Source organism: Mercenaria mercenaria, chromosome 4 (assembly GCF_021730395.1).
Source record: "Mercenaria mercenaria strain notata chromosome 4, MADL_Memer_1, whole genome shotgun sequence".
Taxonomy (NCBI): domain Eukaryota; kingdom Metazoa; phylum Mollusca; class Bivalvia; order Venerida; family Veneridae; genus Mercenaria; species Mercenaria mercenaria.
In genome coordinates this window covers 99,139,718-99,159,761 of record NC_069364.1, presented here as the reverse complement: position 1 = coordinate 99,159,761, position 20,044 = coordinate 99,139,718, and the positions used below count along the sequence as shown (strand labels likewise).

The 20,044-nt window shown below is 37.5% G+C and overlaps 1 protein-coding gene across 2 annotated transcripts in view; it reads right to left on the bottom strand.

Annotated features, from left to right (window-relative positions):
* Window positions 1-3,217: 3,217 nt before the first annotated feature.
* LOC128556548 (uncharacterized) overlaps window positions 3,218-20,044 on the bottom strand; it is a 29,710-nt gene continuing 12,883 nt past the window's right edge. The window contains exons 2-5 of one of the 2 annotated variants that reach the window (XR_008370779.1): window positions 18,171-18,281; window positions 13,065-13,211; window positions 9,958-10,102; window positions 3,218-3,358 (exon numbers count right to left, since the gene is read on the bottom strand). Coding sequence is in view for 1 of the 2 variants with exons in the window: in XM_053542009.1 (XP_053397984.1) it covers window positions 3,339-3,358; window positions 9,958-10,102; window positions 13,065-13,211 (312 nt within the window). In the remaining variant the exon portion in view is untranslated. The remainder of the gene's footprint in view (window positions 3,359-9,957; window positions 10,103-13,064; window positions 13,212-18,170; window positions 18,282-20,044) is intronic. The other variant, XM_053542009.1, reaches the window with a different exon arrangement.

Below are 20,044 nucleotides of genomic sequence, written 5' to 3'. Positions count from 1 at the left end.
ACACTAACCCTAACCTTTTGGATGGCTTGCTTCAAGGACAAGGTTTTTGGTAGTCCCCTTGTCTGTCTCTTAATACAGGTTTGACTGTATAATATATATAATAAATAAAGTAAAAAATACCTCTATCTTCTACCAAATCAAAAGGTGAAAACTCTGTTTTTACTAAGTGAAGGGGAATAATACATGTGAGCAGAGGTCATGTACTAATTAATATTTATGTGAGGTTTGGTATTCTAGCTGAAATATTTTTTTAATTACAAGCATTTTCATTTTTTTTACCAAATCAATGGGGATAACTATGTTTTTACTTTGTCCAGGGGAATAACACAATATGTGAGCAAAGGTCATGTGCTAAGCAATAATTATGAGAGGTGTGGCAATTCTAGCAGAAATATTTTTTGAATTATAAGCATTTTAATTTTTTTTTGAAACAAATTATTGGAAAAAACACTGCTTTCAATCAAGTTTCAACATTCTGGGCCAAATGGCCCTCAAGTTATTGATCTGAAATGGTTTTCCATGTTCAGGGCCCTGTGACATTGACCTTTAATGGAGTGACACCAAAATCAATAGGGGTCATCTGTTAAGTTTCAACATTCTTGGTCAAGTGGTTAGCAAGTAACTGGAAATGGTTTTCCACGTTCAGGCCCCTGTGACCTTGACCTTTGATGGAGTGACCCCAAAATCAATTCGGGTCATCTACTTTGTCAGCTCTATCACCCTGTGAAATTTGAACATTTTAGGTCAAAATTAATGCTTCTACAGTTATTGATCGGAAATGAAGTGTGCTGGATTCTGGCCCCTGTGACCTTAACCCCTGGAGTGACCCCAAAGTAAATAAGGGTCATATACTCTGCATGTCCAATCATCCAATGAAGTTTCAACATTCTGTTTCAGCTGATTCTCAAGTTATTGATCGGAAACGGCTTTCCATGTGCAGGCCCCTGTGACCTTGACCTTTAATAGAGTGACCCCAAAAACAACAGGGGTCATCTTCTCCATAAGCTCTATCCACCTATGAAGATTGAAAGTTCTAGATCAAATGGTTCCCCAATTATTGGCCGGAAATGAAGTGTGATGGAAAGACAGGACCAAAACAATAATTATGTCTCCTCCAGTAGTGGGGAGAGACATAATGACAACTCTAAGACAAGAGCGCCATCAAGTGGGGCAATATACACCAAAAGGGTTATATCAGAGAATGGGAGCAAAAATTAAAGAACTTGACTGTTGGAGCCCAAAGGACAGGAACAACAAAGGGAAGAAATTCAAAAAAAAAGAAAAAAAAAAAGAAGAGGGCCATGATGGCCCTATATGGCTCACCTGAGTACCACTGCTCTTAATGATAAGTTCAAGTTTTGACATAGATCACATAGGCATACAAATTAAATATCATCAGGATAAATATTTTCTTCTAACAGTCCATTTTGACCTATAGGTCACATACTAGTCAGGGCCAATCTCCATAAGAAGTTTGAGGGTCCTAGGTTCAAATGCTGCATTTCTGCACTAGCATGACTATTCCTTACCCTGGAAGACTTAAATAACATTTTAAAACCAAACTCATTAGATGCTGCAGAGGTTTATTCATTTACATAAAATAAAGGGAGGTAATTTGTCATAAATTCAGTCAAAAGTTATCTACCCTGATTGTCTAAGTAATTTGCACAAGTATGGTTAGGGAGTCAAATCCTTATATCACATGCCAAATATCAAAGCCCTAGAAAAACTGGAACCATTTGAACAATTTTGAAAGAGGGCTACCCAGAGATCATTTGTGTAAAGTTTCATCAAAATCCATTTAGTGGTTTTAAAGGAGATACTGTCTAAAGAAACTGTTGATGAAAACTGACCATGCCCTCTGGCTGCCATGTTTTTTGATGAATCAGAAAAGTTTGAACCCTATTTGTAGAAGGTCACACAAGAACCATTTGTGTAAATTCTTTTAAAATCGGACTAGCAGTTCCACACAAGAAGATTTTTAAAGTTTCCACTATATACATATAGGCCCTCTGGCAGCCATGTTTTTTTGACAAATCAAAATAATTTGAACAATCTTGGCACACACAAGGACCATTTGTGTGAAATTATTCTAAAATTGGGCCATCAGTTTCACACAATAAGATTTTTAATGTGTTCACTACATACACATAGGGAAAAGTGACCATACTCTCTGGCAGCCATGTTTTTTGGTGAATCGATATAATTTGAACAATCTTGGTAGAGGGTCACACAAGGACCATTTGTGTAAAATTATTCTAAAATCAGGTCAGTAGTTTCACACAAGAAGATTTTTATAGTTTCCACTATTAATATACATGTAGGGAAAAGTGACCATACCCCTGGCTGTCATGTTTTTTGATGAATCAGTATAATTTGAACTATCTTGGTAGAGGGTGACATAAGGACTATTTGTGTGAAAATATTTCAAAATCTGACCATCTGAGGAGATGTCATTTGAAGATTTTTTTATCTTTAGTTCTGGCGGCCCCTATGTGCAACCAAGCGGAACCATTTGAACAACTTTCATAGAGGACCAGCCAAGCAACATCCAGGCCAAGGTTCATCAAAATCCATTCAGTCGTTTTTGAGGAGATGTTGTTTAAACATAACTGTTGACGATGGACGACTTGACACACCCACGATGGACACAGCGTGATTACAATACCTCACCATTAGCACTTTGTGCTCGGGTAAGCTAAAAATCCTTACAGGTATAGATATGTCAAAATATACCTAAAACTTGGAGGTACCATCCATGTTGTACTACAGAAAAGTGGTCTACGTTTTTCCCTACCGCCAATAATAAAGAAACAAAGTCACATGACGTTTGACCCCTCAGTGTGACCTTGACTTTGAAGCGAGCCATCTGAAACATGCACTCTGCATGTTATCTCGATGTGGTGAACATTTGTGCCAAGTTTCTTTAAAATACTTCAAGCAGTCAAGAGTTACAGAGTGGACACGAAACAAACTGATATGACCTTTGACTCCCAAGTGTGACCTTGACCTTGAAGTGATCCATCCAAAACATGCGCTCTGCACTTCAAGTTTCTTCAAAATTCTTCAAGGGTTTCAAGAGTTACAGAGTGGACATATAATTGCTAACAGACAGACGGTTGGACACCTGGGGTATAACATAATACATCCCTTTACACGTATAATAATGATTTTAGGGGACTCTGAATCTGATAAGATATAAAGAATCTACCTGTCCAGGAGCATCTGAACTCGAATTTTCCAACTCGTATTCACTGGTCCCGCCTCTCTTCACCGGCCCTGATGGAGCATTATCAAATGCTATCTATTCCAACAATAGGCAAGATCTGTACCAGAGGTTATGTGTTTGACCCAAATACTGTAATGATATTGAAAGAATCGTAGTCAGGGTACAATATTTCTGCACAGTACAGTGATAGTTTGTGATCATTTTAATCCAACCTTTTTTCAGTAACATTTCATATCCAATTTAGTCACAGAAAATCATTAACTAGAACTGACACAGGAGTGACAAATAGACATGTATGACGAAGGTCGGAGATCGGAAAGTAGACATCGGAGTGTGGAGAAAATATAGGGATTTTCTCAAAAAAATTTAACATTATTACTTAAACTGTTTAATGCCCAGTTTCAATGCTAATGTTTTAATTTACAATATCATTTTTATTTGAAGGTAATTTCGGTCTATCTAATGATGGTGGTGCGGATGGGGGTGGGGGAAAGTTGGTAAATCACGTCAGGTCACTTATGCTCAGCTAAGAATTTTTTTGTGTAATTGTTATTGCTCTTCATGGCAAGTTTGAAAGTAGTTCAAGTAATATGTTTACAATTCTGCTGAATCGAAAACAAAACAGTAATAACCTACTAGTACAAGAAGGCCATAATGGCCCTATATCGCTCACCTGTTACCATTGCACTTAAGGACAAGAAGGTCAAAAAATCATAATCAAGATCAATCAAAAAAATTATGAGAAAATATAGTTGAAATTTTCTTAAAGTTACTTCAAATAAAATTATTTTCAAATCAGGCCAGTAGTTTCATGCCCGAAGGATTACATCAGAGAAGGAAAGAAGCAAAATTTTGACTGATGAAGCCCAAAGGACAGGAACAACAAAGGGAAGAAATTAAAAATAGATCTAAGTCCTCAGAAAAAATATCTAAGTCCAAAGGACAGAAACAACAAAGGGAAGATATTTAACCAAAAAGAAATAAAAAATTCTTACAACGTACAGTTTGTCAAAATACACCTACAAATTGGAGGTACCATCCATGTTGTACCACAGAAAAGTGGTCTCGGTGTTGCCCTATGCTCAATAATAAATAAGCTATTTATAGTAACATAAAAGGGAAGTAATTAAAAAAAATTATTGTAAGTGAACAAAAGAAGAATCTGCCAAATAAAAACAAGAGCACCGCAATGCAATGCAAATGCAGAGCAATATACACACAAAACAAAGTCATATGACCTTTGACCCCTAAGTGTGACCTTGACCTTAAAGTAAGCCATCAGAAACATACACTCTGCACGTTGTTTCGATGAGGTGAACATTTGGGTCAGGTTTCTTTGAAATTCTTCAAGGGGTTCAAGATTTACAGAGCGGAAGAGAAATTGTTAACCAACAGACAGACAGACGGACACCGAGGCGATAACATAATACGACCCTTCGAGCGTATAAAAAGGAATCAAGATCTTACGGTGATACAAGTTGTGTGCAACTTTGGTTAAAATCAAATCATAAATGAAGCTGCTATTGTGCAGACAAGGTCAAAATAGCTAATTTTGGCCCTTTTACAGCCCATAACTCTGAAACCCATTATGGGATCTGGCCGGTTCAAGAAAGGAACCAAGATTTTATGGTGACACAAGTTTTGTGCAAGTTTGATTAAATTCAAATGATAAATGAAGCTGCTATTGTGCAGACAAGGTCAAAATAGCTAATTCTGGCCCTATCAGGGGCCATCACTCTGGAACCCATAATGGAATCTGGCCAGTTCAAGAAAAGGAACCAAGATCTTATGGTGATACAAGTTGTGTGCAAGTTTGGTTAAAATAAAATCATAAATGAGGCTGCTATTGTGCAGATAAGGTCAAAATAGCTAACTCTGGCCCTTTTTGGGGCTGTAACTCTAGAACCCATAGTGGAATCTGGCCAGTTCAAGAAAAGGAACCAAGATCTTATGGTGATACAAGTTGTGTGCAAGTTTGGTAAAAATCAGATCATAAACTAGAAAATGCTTTTGTAAAAAAGCGCATGTCTCCCCCAATGCAAAGTCCTATAGGCACGAAGTCAATAGGGGTCAGGAGCAAAAGTCAAAGAGACACTGATGGTTGGCTGCAATAGGGATCATCTACTTGGCATGTCCAGTCATCCCGCTAAATTTCAACACTAGTGGCCTAGTGGTTCTCAAGTCACTGTTCAGGCTCCTGTGACCTTGACCTTTGATCAAGTGACCTCAAAATAAATAGGGGTCATCTACTCTGCATGTCCAATCATCCTATTAAGTTTCAACATTGTTGGTCAAGTGGTTCTCAAGTCATTTCCAAAAAATGATTTTACATGAACAGGCCACTGTGACCTTGACCTTTATTAGACTGACCCCAAAATCAATAGGGGTCATCTACTCTGCATGTTCAATCATCCTATGAAGTTTCAACATTCTGGGTCAAGTGGTTCTCAAGTTATTGATCGAACTGGTTATCAATGTTCAGGCCCCTGTGACCTTGACCTTTAACGGAGTGACCCCAAAAACAATAAGGGTCATTTACTCTGCATGAACAATCATCCTATGAAGTTTCAACATTCTGGGTCGAGAGGTTCTCAAGTTATTGATTGGAAATGGTTTTCCATGTTCAGGCCCCTGTGGCCTTGACCTTTAACAGAGTGACCCTAAAATCGTTAGGGTTCATCTACTCTGCATGTCCAATCATCCTACGAAGTTTCATCATTCTGGGTCAAGTGGTTCTCAAGTTACTGACCGGAAATGGTTTTCAATGTTCAGGCCCCTGCGACCTTGACCTTTAATGGAGTGACCCCAAAATCGATAGGGGTCATCTACTTTGCATGTACAATCATCCTATGAAGTTTCAACATTCTGGGTCAAGTGGTTCTCTAGTTATTGATCAGAAATGGTTTTCAATGTTCAGGCCCCTGTGACCTTGACCTTTGACGGAGAGACCCCAAAAACAATAGGGGTCGTCTACTCTTTATGACCAATCATCCTATCAAGTTTCAACATTCTGGGTCAAGTGGTTCTTTAGTTATTGATCGGAAATGGTTTTCAATGTTCAGGCCCCTGTGACCTTGACCTTTGACGGAGAGATCACAAAAACAATAGGGGTCATCTACTCTTCATGACCAATCATCCTATGAAGTTTCAACATTCTGGGTCAAGTGGTTCTCTAGTTATTGATCGGAAATGGTTTTCAATGTTCAGGCCCCTGTGACCTTGACCTTTGATGGAGTGACCCTAAAAACAATAGGGGTCGTCTACTCCAGAAGCCCTACAACCCTATGAAGTTTGAAGGTTCTAGGTCAAATGGTTCTCCAGTTATTGCTCGGAAATGAAGTGTGACATACGGACGGACGGACGGACAGGGCAAAAACAATATGTCTCCTGGGGTGACCCCAAAAACAATAGGGGTTGTCTACTCCAGCAGCCCTACAACCCTATGAAGTTTGAAGGTTCTAGGTCAAATGGTTCTCCAGTTATTGCTCGGAAATGAAGTGTGACGTACGGAAGTACGGACGGACGGACGGATGGAAGGACTGACAGGGCAAAAACAATATGTCTCCTGGGGGAGACATAATAAAGCTGCTATTGTGCAGACAAGTTCAAAATAGCTTATTTTGGTCCTTTCAGAGGCCATATCTCTCGAACCCATGATAGGTGCTGGCCAGTTCAATAAAGGAACCAAGATCTTATGGTGATACAAGTTGTGTGCAAGTTTGGTTAAAATAAAATTATAGAAGAAACCACTATCGTGCAAACAAGAAATTGTTGATGCACAAAAATAGCAAATTCTGGCCCTTTAAGGGGCAATAACTGTAGAACCCATGATGGGATCTGGCCAGTTTTGGAAAAGAACCGAGATATCATGCCAATACAAGTTTTGTACAAGTTTGATCATTATAGCTTGCAAAATGTGGTCTCAATTGTGTTCACAAGAAATTTTGGACGGACGAACGATGGACAAAGGGCGATAACAAGCAAAAAATGCAAAAAGGAAATACAACTGTTTCGCATAAAGGCTCCGTATCAGTTAGCTTCAAAATATTGACATTTTTCACTTTCTGAGGCTTAAAAACTGCTTAATTTCTTTTAAACTTGTTAAAAAATAAAAATGAGCGCTGAATAATGAGGCATAACATTTATTGATGATAAAGTTTATGTATCAAAGTTTGTATTACTCAATCAACACTTGGCATCTATTTATAAAATAAGTCCAACTGCTTTTCTTCTACCCATGAGTTTTGCAACAATCTAATGTCTATTTAGTCAAAAATCTTGTCTACTAATGGAAGTTCTTTATTTAAACAATGCTTAAATAAAAGTTATCTTTCAACTTTGCCATTATATGGAACAGATTTACTATTCTTTCTCTCTTTTTTTTCTCTCTCTTTTTTTTTTCTTTCACATCCTTTTTTAACTTGTATAGGTCGCCGTTTTTGCCACTGGAATATGTGATATCATTTTTCAAACACTTTTAAGAGTTATCACAATTATCTCCAAGACATGATATCATCTATTTAAGTCGGTTACGTCTAGTTGAACATTTGGTACTAACTATCAAACAGTGATAGGTGATATCAGCAATTCGATTAGGTAATATCAATCAATAATATTACCGTAGATACCCATGTATAATGCGCACCCGTGTATAATGCGCATCCCCGATTTTGGCCCGAAATCCTGGGGAAAAAAACATTTTTGGTCAATTTTGAGGTGGATGGAAAACGAAAGTAGAGTTTACATCAACACCGGTAATAAATTTTATCTCCGCAGTGGAGAGCAGTATCGGTCTCACGGTACTATCGAATTTTGTTTTCTCGAAAATAAAACCAATAAAATATTGTTTTTTTTTGTTGTTTTACCCTTTTAATTAACTATTTTGAATGAATAAACAGCAGCTGATTTAATATTTCGTAATGGTATTTTTCAAAATGACATGAGCTTCTCAATTCAAACCAATAACAAAAGGTGTGATAGTCTTTTTGTCACAAACAAATAGCCAATAATTACCGGCAATTAACGTGTCACCTCGTGTCAGTTATGTTGTTCACAGTTTGATCTTGGTTAAAGATAATTCTCAATCTTTAATTAGTATCATAATTTTTGTGATTTATAAACATTTCTTTCATCAAAATACTTTTAAATTTATATGAAATTAATTTTGTTTGAAAGAAAAATAAACCATCGATCTTTTACGGAACGTAACGGCAATCTTAGATTTTAGCGGTGACAGTAAGCGCGGGGAGTAGTTTCCCTTTACAAAAATGGCGGACATCGGTAACAAACTTGTTTTGAAGTTAGAAAATTGTCTATACCTGTATAATCTGCGCATTATACATGGGTATCTACGGAAGATAAATCATCTTATTACCTATTCGAATAGACAGAGTGCCGTATATCTTTTGTGATATTACATGTCAGTTATTAAAATGTGATGCACCTTTTTATTAGATGTGAAAGATGACATCATGCATTTATATTCAGTTGTGTTATATATGACTTAATAAAAGGAATTAAATTCTTTGAACAATTTTGGAAGGGGACCACCCAAGGAACACCCAGGCTAAGTTTCATCAACTTCCATCAAACAGTTTCAGAGGAGATGTTGTTTGAAGGAAAGTGTGGACAGACGACGGATGGACGGACACCAGACGGTGAGCGATCACAAAAGCTTACCTCGAGCACTTTGTGCTGAGGTGAGCTAAAAACGTATGTGTCCCCCGTATCTATATCTTTAGTCTGGCACCCATTTTATGCAGCGAAGCAGAACATGTCAGCGATATGCACAACTAGGCTTAGTACTGATATCTCCTGTGAACTTTTGTCGAAATCTGTCCAGTTTGACCTGTGAAAGCCGTGCAAGAATTTTTTATTATAAGATTTTTTTTCTTTAGCTCTCATGACCATTTTTTGCAGCAAAGTGGAATGTGCTAGCGATATGCACAACTAAGGTTGGTACTGATCACTCCTTTGAAGTTTCGTCGAAATCCAGCCAGCAGTTTGACCTGTGAAAGCCGTAAAAGATTTGTCTTTGCCTCTCGTGGCCATTTTGGGCAGCAAAGCGGAACGTGCCGGCGATATGCGTAACTAGAGTTGATACTGATCACTCCTGTGAAGTTCCGTCGAAATCCAGCCAGCAGTTTGACCTGTGAAAGCCGAACAAGGTTTTTCTATTTTAAGCTCTGGTGGCCATTTTGGCAGTGTAGAGGAATGTGCCTGCAATAAGCACAACTAGGCTTGGTACTGATCACTCCTGTAAAGTTTCATTAAAATCCAGTCAGCAGTTTGACCTGTGAAAGCCGGACAAGAGTTTTCTATTTTTAGCTCTGGCGGCCATTTCGTGCAGTCAAACGGATTGTGCTGGCGACATGCATAAATAGACTTGGTACTGATCACTCCTGTGAAGTTTCATCTTAATCCGGACAGCAGTTTGACTTGTGAAAGCCTGTCAAGTTTAATGTGGACGGATGGCCAGACAGATGGCCAAGGCAAAAACAGTATGTCTTCCCCATTTACGTGGAAGACATAATGATAAAGAACAGTTTGTTTGGGGGTTTTTTTAAACTTTTTTTCAAAATGTTCAAACTTTAGCATCCTCCATTTTTCACAAATGTTTGTTTGTTTGTTTTGGGTTTAACGCCATTTTTCAACAAATGCACTGGAAATTAATCTGAGGAGTAAAAATTTGTAGATGAAAATGTTTTCTGAAATAAACTGAACATTACCTTGAGTACACTTGGTCTGATATGTACTGGTGGAACACAGAAGGCTAGACTCTCCATAAATGTGTGTATTGCACTGGGATGACACATGGCTGAGATCAGCTGAGCTGTGACACAACTGGCTTAAAGCCCCCAAATACTGAACAGTCTGTAAAATACCAGAAGTTCATTTATCACATGCCTGACTTTGTGGGAATGTAATAAAGCCATTGCATAAAAATGAGAATACACTAGTGTAATAAAGCTTTGACATCAACGTCCTTCAAAGTATAGGAGACACTGGTATTTAAACAAGAGCTGTAGGAGGACAGCAACGCTCGACTATTCAACAGCCTTGTCCATTGAATGAATACGAGTCGAAAAAGGGGCATAATTTAGTAAATAAAAAGCAAAATAGGGTTATGGAACCTGCATAGTGCTTATCAACTCATGACAGTGGACAGGTGTGTGAAGTTTCAATCCATTCCCATTAGTGGGTTCTGAGATACCAGCTTACATATAAGAATTTAACCCAAAACTCCTAAGTTGAAAAAGGGGCATAATTTTGTAAAATACAAAGTTGAGTTATTGACCCTTTGCACTGCATGTCATATCATGACAGTGAACAAGTGTGTAAAGTTTCAATCCTTTCCCGTTAGTGGATATTGAGATACCAGCTTACATACAAAAACTTAACCAAAAATTTCTATGTTGAAAAAGGGGCATAATTTTGTAAACAAGAGCACCGCCTTCCGGGTGCTGACGCTCATCTGATTTTTTTTTTGTACAATAGAATTATTGTCCTACCCATGATTTTCTAAGTCTAAAAAGGGCCATCATTCTTGCAAAAAGCAGGACAGAGTTATGTTTCTTGATGTACAGCGTCTGCTTATGATGGTGAAAAACTGTTACAAGTTTTAAAGCAATAGCTTTGATAGTTTATGAGAAAAACTGACTTAAACATAATAATACTCAACCAAGAAAACTGATTTTCTAAGTCCAAAAGGGGCAATAATTATTGCAAAAAGCAGGATGGAGTTATGTTTCTTGATGTACAGGGTCAGCTTATGATGGTGAACAAGTGTTCCAAGTTTCAAAGCAATAGCTCTGATAGTTTAAGAGAAAAGGTTGACCTAAACATAAAACTTAACCAAGAAATCTGATATTTTCTAAGTACAAAAGGGGCCATAAATCTTTCAAAAAGCAAAATGGAGATATGTTTCTTGCAGTATAGGGTCAGCTTATGATGGTAAACAAGTGTTCCAAGTTTCAAAGCAATAGCTTCGACAGTTTAGGAGAAAAGCTGACCTAAACATAAAACTTAACCATGCAACGCCGACGCCGCTGGAGTGATGACAATAACTCATCATTTTTTTCTCTCAAAAAATCAGATGAGCTAAAAAGCAAAATAAAGCTATGGGACCTGCTTTGTGCATGTCAGATCATGACAGTGAACAAGTGTGTGAAGTTTCAATCCATTCCAATTAGTGGGACTGAGATACCAGCTTACATACAAAACCTTAACCAAAAAATTCTAAGTCGAAAAAGGGGCATAATTTTGTAAAAAAGCAAAACAGAGTTATGAAACCTGTGCAATGTAAGTCAGTTTATCACAGTAAATAAGTGTGTGAACTTTCAATCCATTCCCACAAGTGATTACAGAGATACCAGCTTACATACAAAACCTTAACCAAAAATTTCTAAGTCAAAAAAGGGGCATAATTTTGTAAAAAAAGCAAAATAGAGTTATGGAACCTGTGTAATGTAAGTCAGTTTATCACAGTGAATAAGTGTGTGAAGTTTTAATCCATTCCCACAAGTGGTTGCTGAGATACCAGCTTACATACAAAAACTTAACCAAATCGGGATGCGGATGCATGGGCGAGTCCAATAGCTCTACTATTCTATGAACAGTCGAGCTAAAAAGCCATAATTGTCTATAAATCTCAACATGAACAGTCACCTAGCTACATCCAACATCTTTTCACAAAATCCAACTGCTCTCATGCATTCACACTCAGATGACCTTTTACAAAGCCAAATAAAGAATTCTTTAGAAAATCGCTGTCATACTCTGGACCACATATTATATGGAACTCCATTCTGCTACGAATATGCCAGTCTTCTTCCATACAGTCATTTAAACATGCTTACTTACAGTGGAGGTTCTCTGGTGAACACTGATAGCTGTTATCATTCATGTACATATACTTCTTGTCATGTTTAATCTATGTCTTTGTTTTAATGCTGAACTTAAAATGTTATTTTTTTTTATGCCATTACTATCATGTTGTAAATACCATGTACATATTTCAAGAGGCTCACAGGGAAGACTGGGCTTGCCCAACTGTGTCGCCTCTATAAATAAAGTCGTTATTACTATTGTTGTTATTATTATTATTATTATGGTAAAATTGACTTGTTTATAAAAGTTAAAGAAATGTTTTGACAGAAAAAGCTAACATGTGATAAAAGAATATTACATTTGTGACTTAACACATTGAATAAAATTGATAAAATGCTCGGCAGAGCCTTTGTTTAATAAAATCAATATGAAAAGACACTCATGTAATATCCTCTTTATAACTACTGGGAGGGTTTAAGTCAAACCAACACAATATAACCTGTAAAGTAGATCCCTCGGAAGCACCGAGAACAAACAGTGAAAACTGCAGACACAGTTTGACTGAGTCTGTTCATGAGCAGTAACAGAAAATGCAACACTGCCCACGCCCCATAGCACCGGCTTAAGCAGTATTCTATCTTCACGATTATTTTTAAAACTCTAAATCCACTAACTAGAACAGATATTTTTTAATTTGCTTCAAAATGATGCTCTTGTATAAATTAAGGCAAATTTATATCATTTTGTGACAGTCAAATTCTCCAATGACATTTTCTACAGCCTTACACCCTTGACTCTTGTCAGTTTATCTTCAATTTCTCACTGAACCTTTACCAACATTTTCATCCACTTACCTTCCTTCTAAAGGCACCCCAACATGATAACTCGGGCTTTCCAGATTTATTTCTCAATGGCCCATTGTACTTGTTACTCTTTCAATGAGCTCACCGTAGTTTATTTTAATTAAAGTCTACTGTACTCCCATCATAACTCAAATTGTTCTTACCTTGACTTCCCTGCAATTCTCCAGGAACTTTGCTTGCCTCTGCAGTAATGTCTGTAAGTTCGGTTTTGGGTCCTGTATCTCTTTCTTTGGAGATTCCTTCTGTGTTGCCTCATCAGCAGCAACACCAAGTTCTAAATCTATCTCATCCTGTATCAGATATATTACAAGTGAATGGTATTGCCATGCAATACAAAGTCCCCTACTGGAAGGCACCTAATTTTTTCTACTGGAGTATAACATAATGAACTGAAATCTGTCAATGATGTATAAACAATATTGTAATATACAGTCGAAACTTGGTATCATGAATTTCTAGGGACCGTGCTTTTTAATTTCAGATAACCGAAATTAGAGTTATGAAAATCTAATGTTTACATAAAAGAATTATCATCATGGCACGTGCAAATTAGTATGACATCATCTCACTTTGATAATCGCTGCATCTTTGTTATGTCGGCATCACGGCTTTCTGGTTAAGCAATAAACATAGACATGTGTTAAAAACCAACCACATTCACAATGAGATGTGTGCAATTTTATCGCATATTTTTCTCACTTCGACATACCGAGTTTACAATGCACTTGAATTTTATTGACAGGACTGAAAATCCCTTTCGACACATCCGAAGTCTCGGTAAGTCAAATTTTGACGTAACCGGAGTTGAATTACGTATATAAAGAAAGAAATTGGTAGGACATGAAAATTTCTTCGACTTAAGCGGAATTTTGAGGTAAGCGAGTTTGAGATACCGAGTTTCGACTGTATATACAATATGTTAATATAACAAAACATTTGGATTAAAATTTGTATATATAAAAACCTACAGTTGTTTTCATATGGCAGCTTTTTGGCTGATTATCAAAAAAGGTATCATATAAGTTATTAATCCTAAATTTTTTTTAACTAGAATGTGTCTGTAGGAAACAGGGTGTGACCCCACTGGTACATTTGTCACAAATAAGGGGAAATCATTCAAATGTTTGCAGTCTTAATGGGGTATAGCCTCAAAAAAAATATTTATGAAATGGATTCATTATTCTATACCACTATTTTTGAGCTATGAGCATCACAGACAAAAAATCCACTATTTTGGCTATTTCAAGGGCCATAACTCTGTAATAAATGCTAAAATTCTCAAGAACTAGAAATGTGTCCCATGGACACAGATGCCCCACCTACATGACAAAGGACACAATTTTTTTCCTAGGTCAGGGACCATAACTCCTACAATACTGAATGAATCCGGATGCGAAACCCCAGGTGCACAACTGCACATGCTGACCAACATTCCTTTAAACTTTGGTGACTCTAGGTCAAATACTTTTGGAGCTACGCGCGACACAACATTAAAATGACCAATTTTTACAAAGTCAGGGGCCATACCTCCTACATGACTGAATAAATCCGGACGCAAAATCCCAGGTGCACAACTGCACATGCTGACCAACATTCCTTTAAACTTTGGTGACTCTAGGTCAAATACTTTTGGAGCTACGTGCAACACAACATTAAAATGACCATTTTTTAACTAAGTCAGGAGCCAAAACTCCTACATGTCTGAGTGAATCTGGACGCGAAACCCCAGGAGCACAACTACACATGCTGACCAACATTCCTGTAAAGTTTTGTGACTCTACATCAAATACTTTTGGAGCTAGACATGACACAACACTAAAATGACCAATTTTTACAAAGTCAGGAGCCATAACTCCTACACGACTGAATGAATCCGGACGCGAAACCCCAGGTGCACAACTGCACATGCTGACCAACATTCCTATAAACTTTGGTGACTCTAGGTCAAATACTTTTGGAGCTACTCGCGACACAACATTAAAATGACCAATTTTTACTAAGTCAGGGGCCATAACTCCTACACGACTGAATGAATCCAGACGCGAAACCCCAAGTGCACAACTACACATGCTGACCAACATTCCTGTAAAGTTTTGTGACTCTATATCAAATACTTTTGGAGCTAGGCGCGACACAACATTCTCGGAAGGACGGAAAAATCTATATGCCCCCCCACCCCCAAAAGTGGGGGCATAAAAATGCAAAGTGTGCAAGGTAACATTATGATAAAGACTCAAGCAAGGTTATATGAATTTACATTAAATACTTTTTGAGTGAGGCATATAATTAGGTTAAAATGTGCATTTTTTTACTATTTCAGGGGCCATAACTCTAGAAATAGGGGGCGGACCCAGTTGAAAAGTAGGAGATGCGCAAATTCATATCATGATAAAGATTCATCAATTTATATCAAATACTTTTTGAGCTAGGCGTGTCACAAGGTAAAAATGTGCATTATCGACTATTTCAGGGACCATAACTCTAGAAATAGGGAGTGGAGCCAGATGAAAAATAGGAGGTGCGCAAGTTCATATCATGATTAAGACTCATGCAAGGTTTCATGAATCTATATCAAATACTTTTTGAGCTAGGTGTGTCACAAGGTGAAAATGTGCATTTCTGACTATTTCAGGGCCATAACTCTAGAAATAGGGGGTGGAGCCAGATGAAAAATAGGAGGTGCGCAAGTTCATATCATGATTAAGACTCATGCAAGGCTTCATGAATCTATATCAAACACTTTTTGAGCTAGGCATGTCACAAGGTGAAAATGTGCATTTTTGACTATTTCAGGGGCCATAACTCTAAAATTAGGGGGCAAAGCCAGACGAAAAATAAAAGGTGCGCAAGTTCATATCATGATAAAGACTCATGCAAGGTTTCATTAATTTATATTAAATACTTTTTGAGCTAGGCGTGTCACGTTCAACTTCGGACGAACAAGAGCAAATATATAATATTAGTCCAAAAGAAACTCTTTACCAGGTAGAGACAGGTCAAAATACACCTAAAAATTGGATGTAACATGCATGTTGTACCACAGAAAACTGGTCTCGAGTTTTCCCTACGGCCAGTAATAAAAAAGTTACTATATAATCTATTTGTAGTAAAACAAAGGGAGGTAATTCTAAAAACAAGGATGCCTCATGGTGGTGAACATTTGTGCCAAGTTACATCAAAATCCCTCCATGCATAAAGAAGAAATGCTCCAGACAATGGCATTCCTGAATTTGACCTTTGACCTGTAAGTGTGACTTTGACCTTAGACCCAGGGACCTGGTTTTTGTGCGTAACAATCCGTCTCATAGTAGTGAACATTTATGCCAAGTGACATCAAAATCCCTCCATGCATGAAGAACGCTCCGGACAAAGTCATTCTTGTATCTGACCTTTGTCTTCTGACCTTTGTCTTCTAAGTGTGACCTTGACCTTAGACCCAGGTTCTTGCACATGACACTCCCTCTCATGGTGGTGAACATTTGTGCTAAGTGATATTAAAATCCCACTAAGGATTGTTGAGTTACAGACTGGACAGAAAAGAGACTTTTTGGCCTTTGACTTCCAAGTGTGACCTTGACCTTGCAGCTAAAGGCCCGGGTTTTGCACATGACATATTGTCTCGTGCAATGGAATACTTGTGCAAACTGATATTAAAATCCTGTTTTGCATGACAAAGTTATAGACCAAAGTTATAGACCAGACAGGAAAAAAATCCCATTGAACATTGTGCAAGACACATTGTCTTATTATGAGGTACATTTGTGCCAAGTAGTATTACAAGAGCTGTCAGTGGACAGCGCGCTCGACTATTCTCAGTGCTTGATAGTATAGTATAAGCAATGAGTAAAACTTTAACATTACAATAAGCATATTCTAAGTCAAAAAGGGACCATAATTCAGTCAAAATGCTTGATAGAGTTGCCTCCTCCTTTTTACAGACTGGGGTCATGATGGTAAACAAGTATGCAAAATATGAAAGCAATATCTCAATGGACTTTGAAAATATTTGGGGTGGTATGCAAACTTCAACATTTATTCTAAGTCAAAAAGGGACTATAATTCAGTCAAAATGCTTGATAGAGTTGCCTCCTCCTTTTTACAGACTGGGGTCATGATGGTAAACAAGTATGCAAAATATGAAAGCAATATCTCAATGGATTTTGAAAATATTTGGGGTGGTACGCAAACTTTAACATTTGTGTGACGCTCATGCTAGCGCTCACGCCGACACCGGGGCGAGTAGGATAGCTCCCCTATTCTTTGAATAGTAGAGCTAAAAATCCCTTCGTGGATGGCAGAGTTACGGACCAGACAGGAAAAAAAGCCTTGTTGACCTTTGACCTCCAACTGTGACCTTCACCTTTGAGCTAAGGGTCCGGGTTTTGCGCATGACACATTGTCTCATCATGAGGAACATTTGTGCCAAGTAATATTAAAATTGGGGAACAGTTGTGCCAAATAATATTACAATCCCTTCATGGATGACAAGAGTTATGGATGGAACACGAAATTGCAGACTGACGGATGGACAGACAAGACAGACAGACAGACGGACGGAAAAGTGCATTTTTATAGTCCCCCAAACTGGTTTTCAACCAGTAGGGGACTAATAATCTCCATGTCGTAATATGCTATGATTGACATAAATATGTTTTATCTTAAATAAATAATTAAAACAAACAGTTTCTGTTTTAAATCTGTAAAGACAATAGCGCTTGAACTCATCTCCCAAAATGACATAGATTTATAGTCTGTAAAACAATACTACTGCAGCTAACACATTCAATTATTCTGTCGATATTAAGTTTGTTTTGTCATATGGTAACTGCCCAGCTTTTGATGGTGAAAAAAATCAGACAAGCTAACAATGACTATCACACTTCTTAGTATTATCACAGCAGACAAATATGGCATTTTCTCAAAATATTTACAGCTAACAGTTGATTATAACAAATGATCTACACTGGCAGTTTGGAGATCTTTTAAATATTCAAAATTATTTCTATCATTGGTAAAACCTTGTTAGGTGATGTCAAAAAAGTTGTTTTCCATCATTATATGTAAAAATTTAGACAGCATAAGACCCAATTGCTAACTGGTATCAGTTAGGTACCATCACACAAGACAGTAGAAAACCATTTTCAAATTTAAAGTAATGTCAAAATGTTAAAATATGAAACTTATCTTAAATATATCTACTTTGTTACTGAAGTAAGACATACTTTACTAAAATCTGTAGAATTCCTTACCTCAATTCACTGTTTGATCCAGAAGTGTCCACCCATCAGTTCCCAGTTCTGTGAACATGTTGTGTAGAGCAGTCTCTCAAACACTCTATGTGTAATACTGCTGTTGAAAACCTTTAACAAACAAGAAATGTAGTAATAATAATAGTATGCATAACAAGTGGGCCATGACTGCCCTATATCGCTCACCTAACATGACCCAGTTTCAAACTTGACCTAGAAATTATCAGGACAAACATTCTGACCAAGTTTCATAAGGATTGGGTCACAACTGTGGCCTCTAGATTGCTAACAAGTTATTCCTTTGATTTGACTGAGTGACCTAGTTTTTGATCCCACATGACCCTTTTTCGAACTTGACCTAGTCAGTTTAAAAGCTCTGCAGAGCTTGTGTTATACTGTTGTGATATCTGACTTTAAATAAATTTTACTTGACTTGACTTGACTAGACGAACTAGAGATTATCAAGACAAACATTCTGACTAAGTTCCAAAAAGATTGGGTCACAAATGTGGATTCTAGAGTGTTAACAAGACAAATGTTGATGACGACAAACGCTGGACGCCAGACAATGACCGGTCACAATAACTCACCTAGAGCACCTTGTGCTCTGGTAAGCTAATAACAAAATCTAACACTGTGAAATCATTAATATTGACCAGGTACTAATTTCTGTTTGTTTGTCAGATTTAAAGTCACACCAACACAATTATAGGTCATATTGCCACTTTCCAGCTTTGATGGTGGAGGAAGACCCCAGGTGCCCGTCTGTGCCATATTTCATCACAGGTGGGCACCTGGGTAGAACCACCGACCTTTCGTAAGCCAGCTGGAAGGCTTCTCCACATGAATAATAGAACTGCGAGGGGCAGATGATTTGAAGTGACTGCAACCTTAACCATTCGGCCATGGAGGCCCATTTTTGTGTATTTGTGGCATGAAATCAGTCCAGGAAATTTATTCTCAATAAAAAGTTAAAATTCCACTCATTTCATGTTCAAAAGTTGAAATGCATGAATTCTTATCATAACAAAATAGCCATCTTAATTAAAACTGCAAAATTTCATATCCCCAAAATTAAATGATTTCAAAGTAGAGCAGGTGCATGTATTATAGACAGTCTACAGTTATTGACAGTTCTGTAGATCATAATTGATTTTTAAGTGAAAACAACCTCTTGGAAACCCTATAATATCCCAATGTACCGGAAATATATTTTATGTGTTTGTTTTGTTGTTTTTGAAAGCTGTGCACCATATTTTTGATTGACCAAAGACAATTTCGCCAGGCACTGTTTGTTGTTGTTTCTAAAAAAAAGAAGTGCTTTCGTCAAGCGGTAAGAGCACTGGTATCCTTAATCTTTCTTCTTGTAATTTTTGCTGTAGTTTTGGCAGGTTATTAATTATGTTATTTTGACCTTAAGATGTATATTTGTAGGTTGCATACCACTAAATATTACATGTGTGTGTGTTTGCGTTTAACGTTTTTTTCAACAATTTTTCAGTCATAAAAAAGATGGTGCCTACTTGTAGCAGTGAGCACAATGCCCAACGTTATAGTGCTGCTGCACTGGAATATCACGCCGAAGACACGAGGCATGATTCCCCACCCAGTCACATTATACTGACACCGGGCTGACCAGTCCTAGCACTATCCTCTTAATGCTGAGTACCAAGCAAGGAAGCTACTAGTACCATTTTTTAAGTCTTTGGTATGACGTGGCCGGGGATCAAACCCACAACCTCCCACACTCAAAGCGGACGCTCTACCACTAGGCTACTGAGGCAGTTTAAATGTCTGGTAAATCTGTACTTAAGGTTTATTTTACATACATCCACTGCGGGAGTCATATTGGTGGGTGTTGATAATTATCTCTG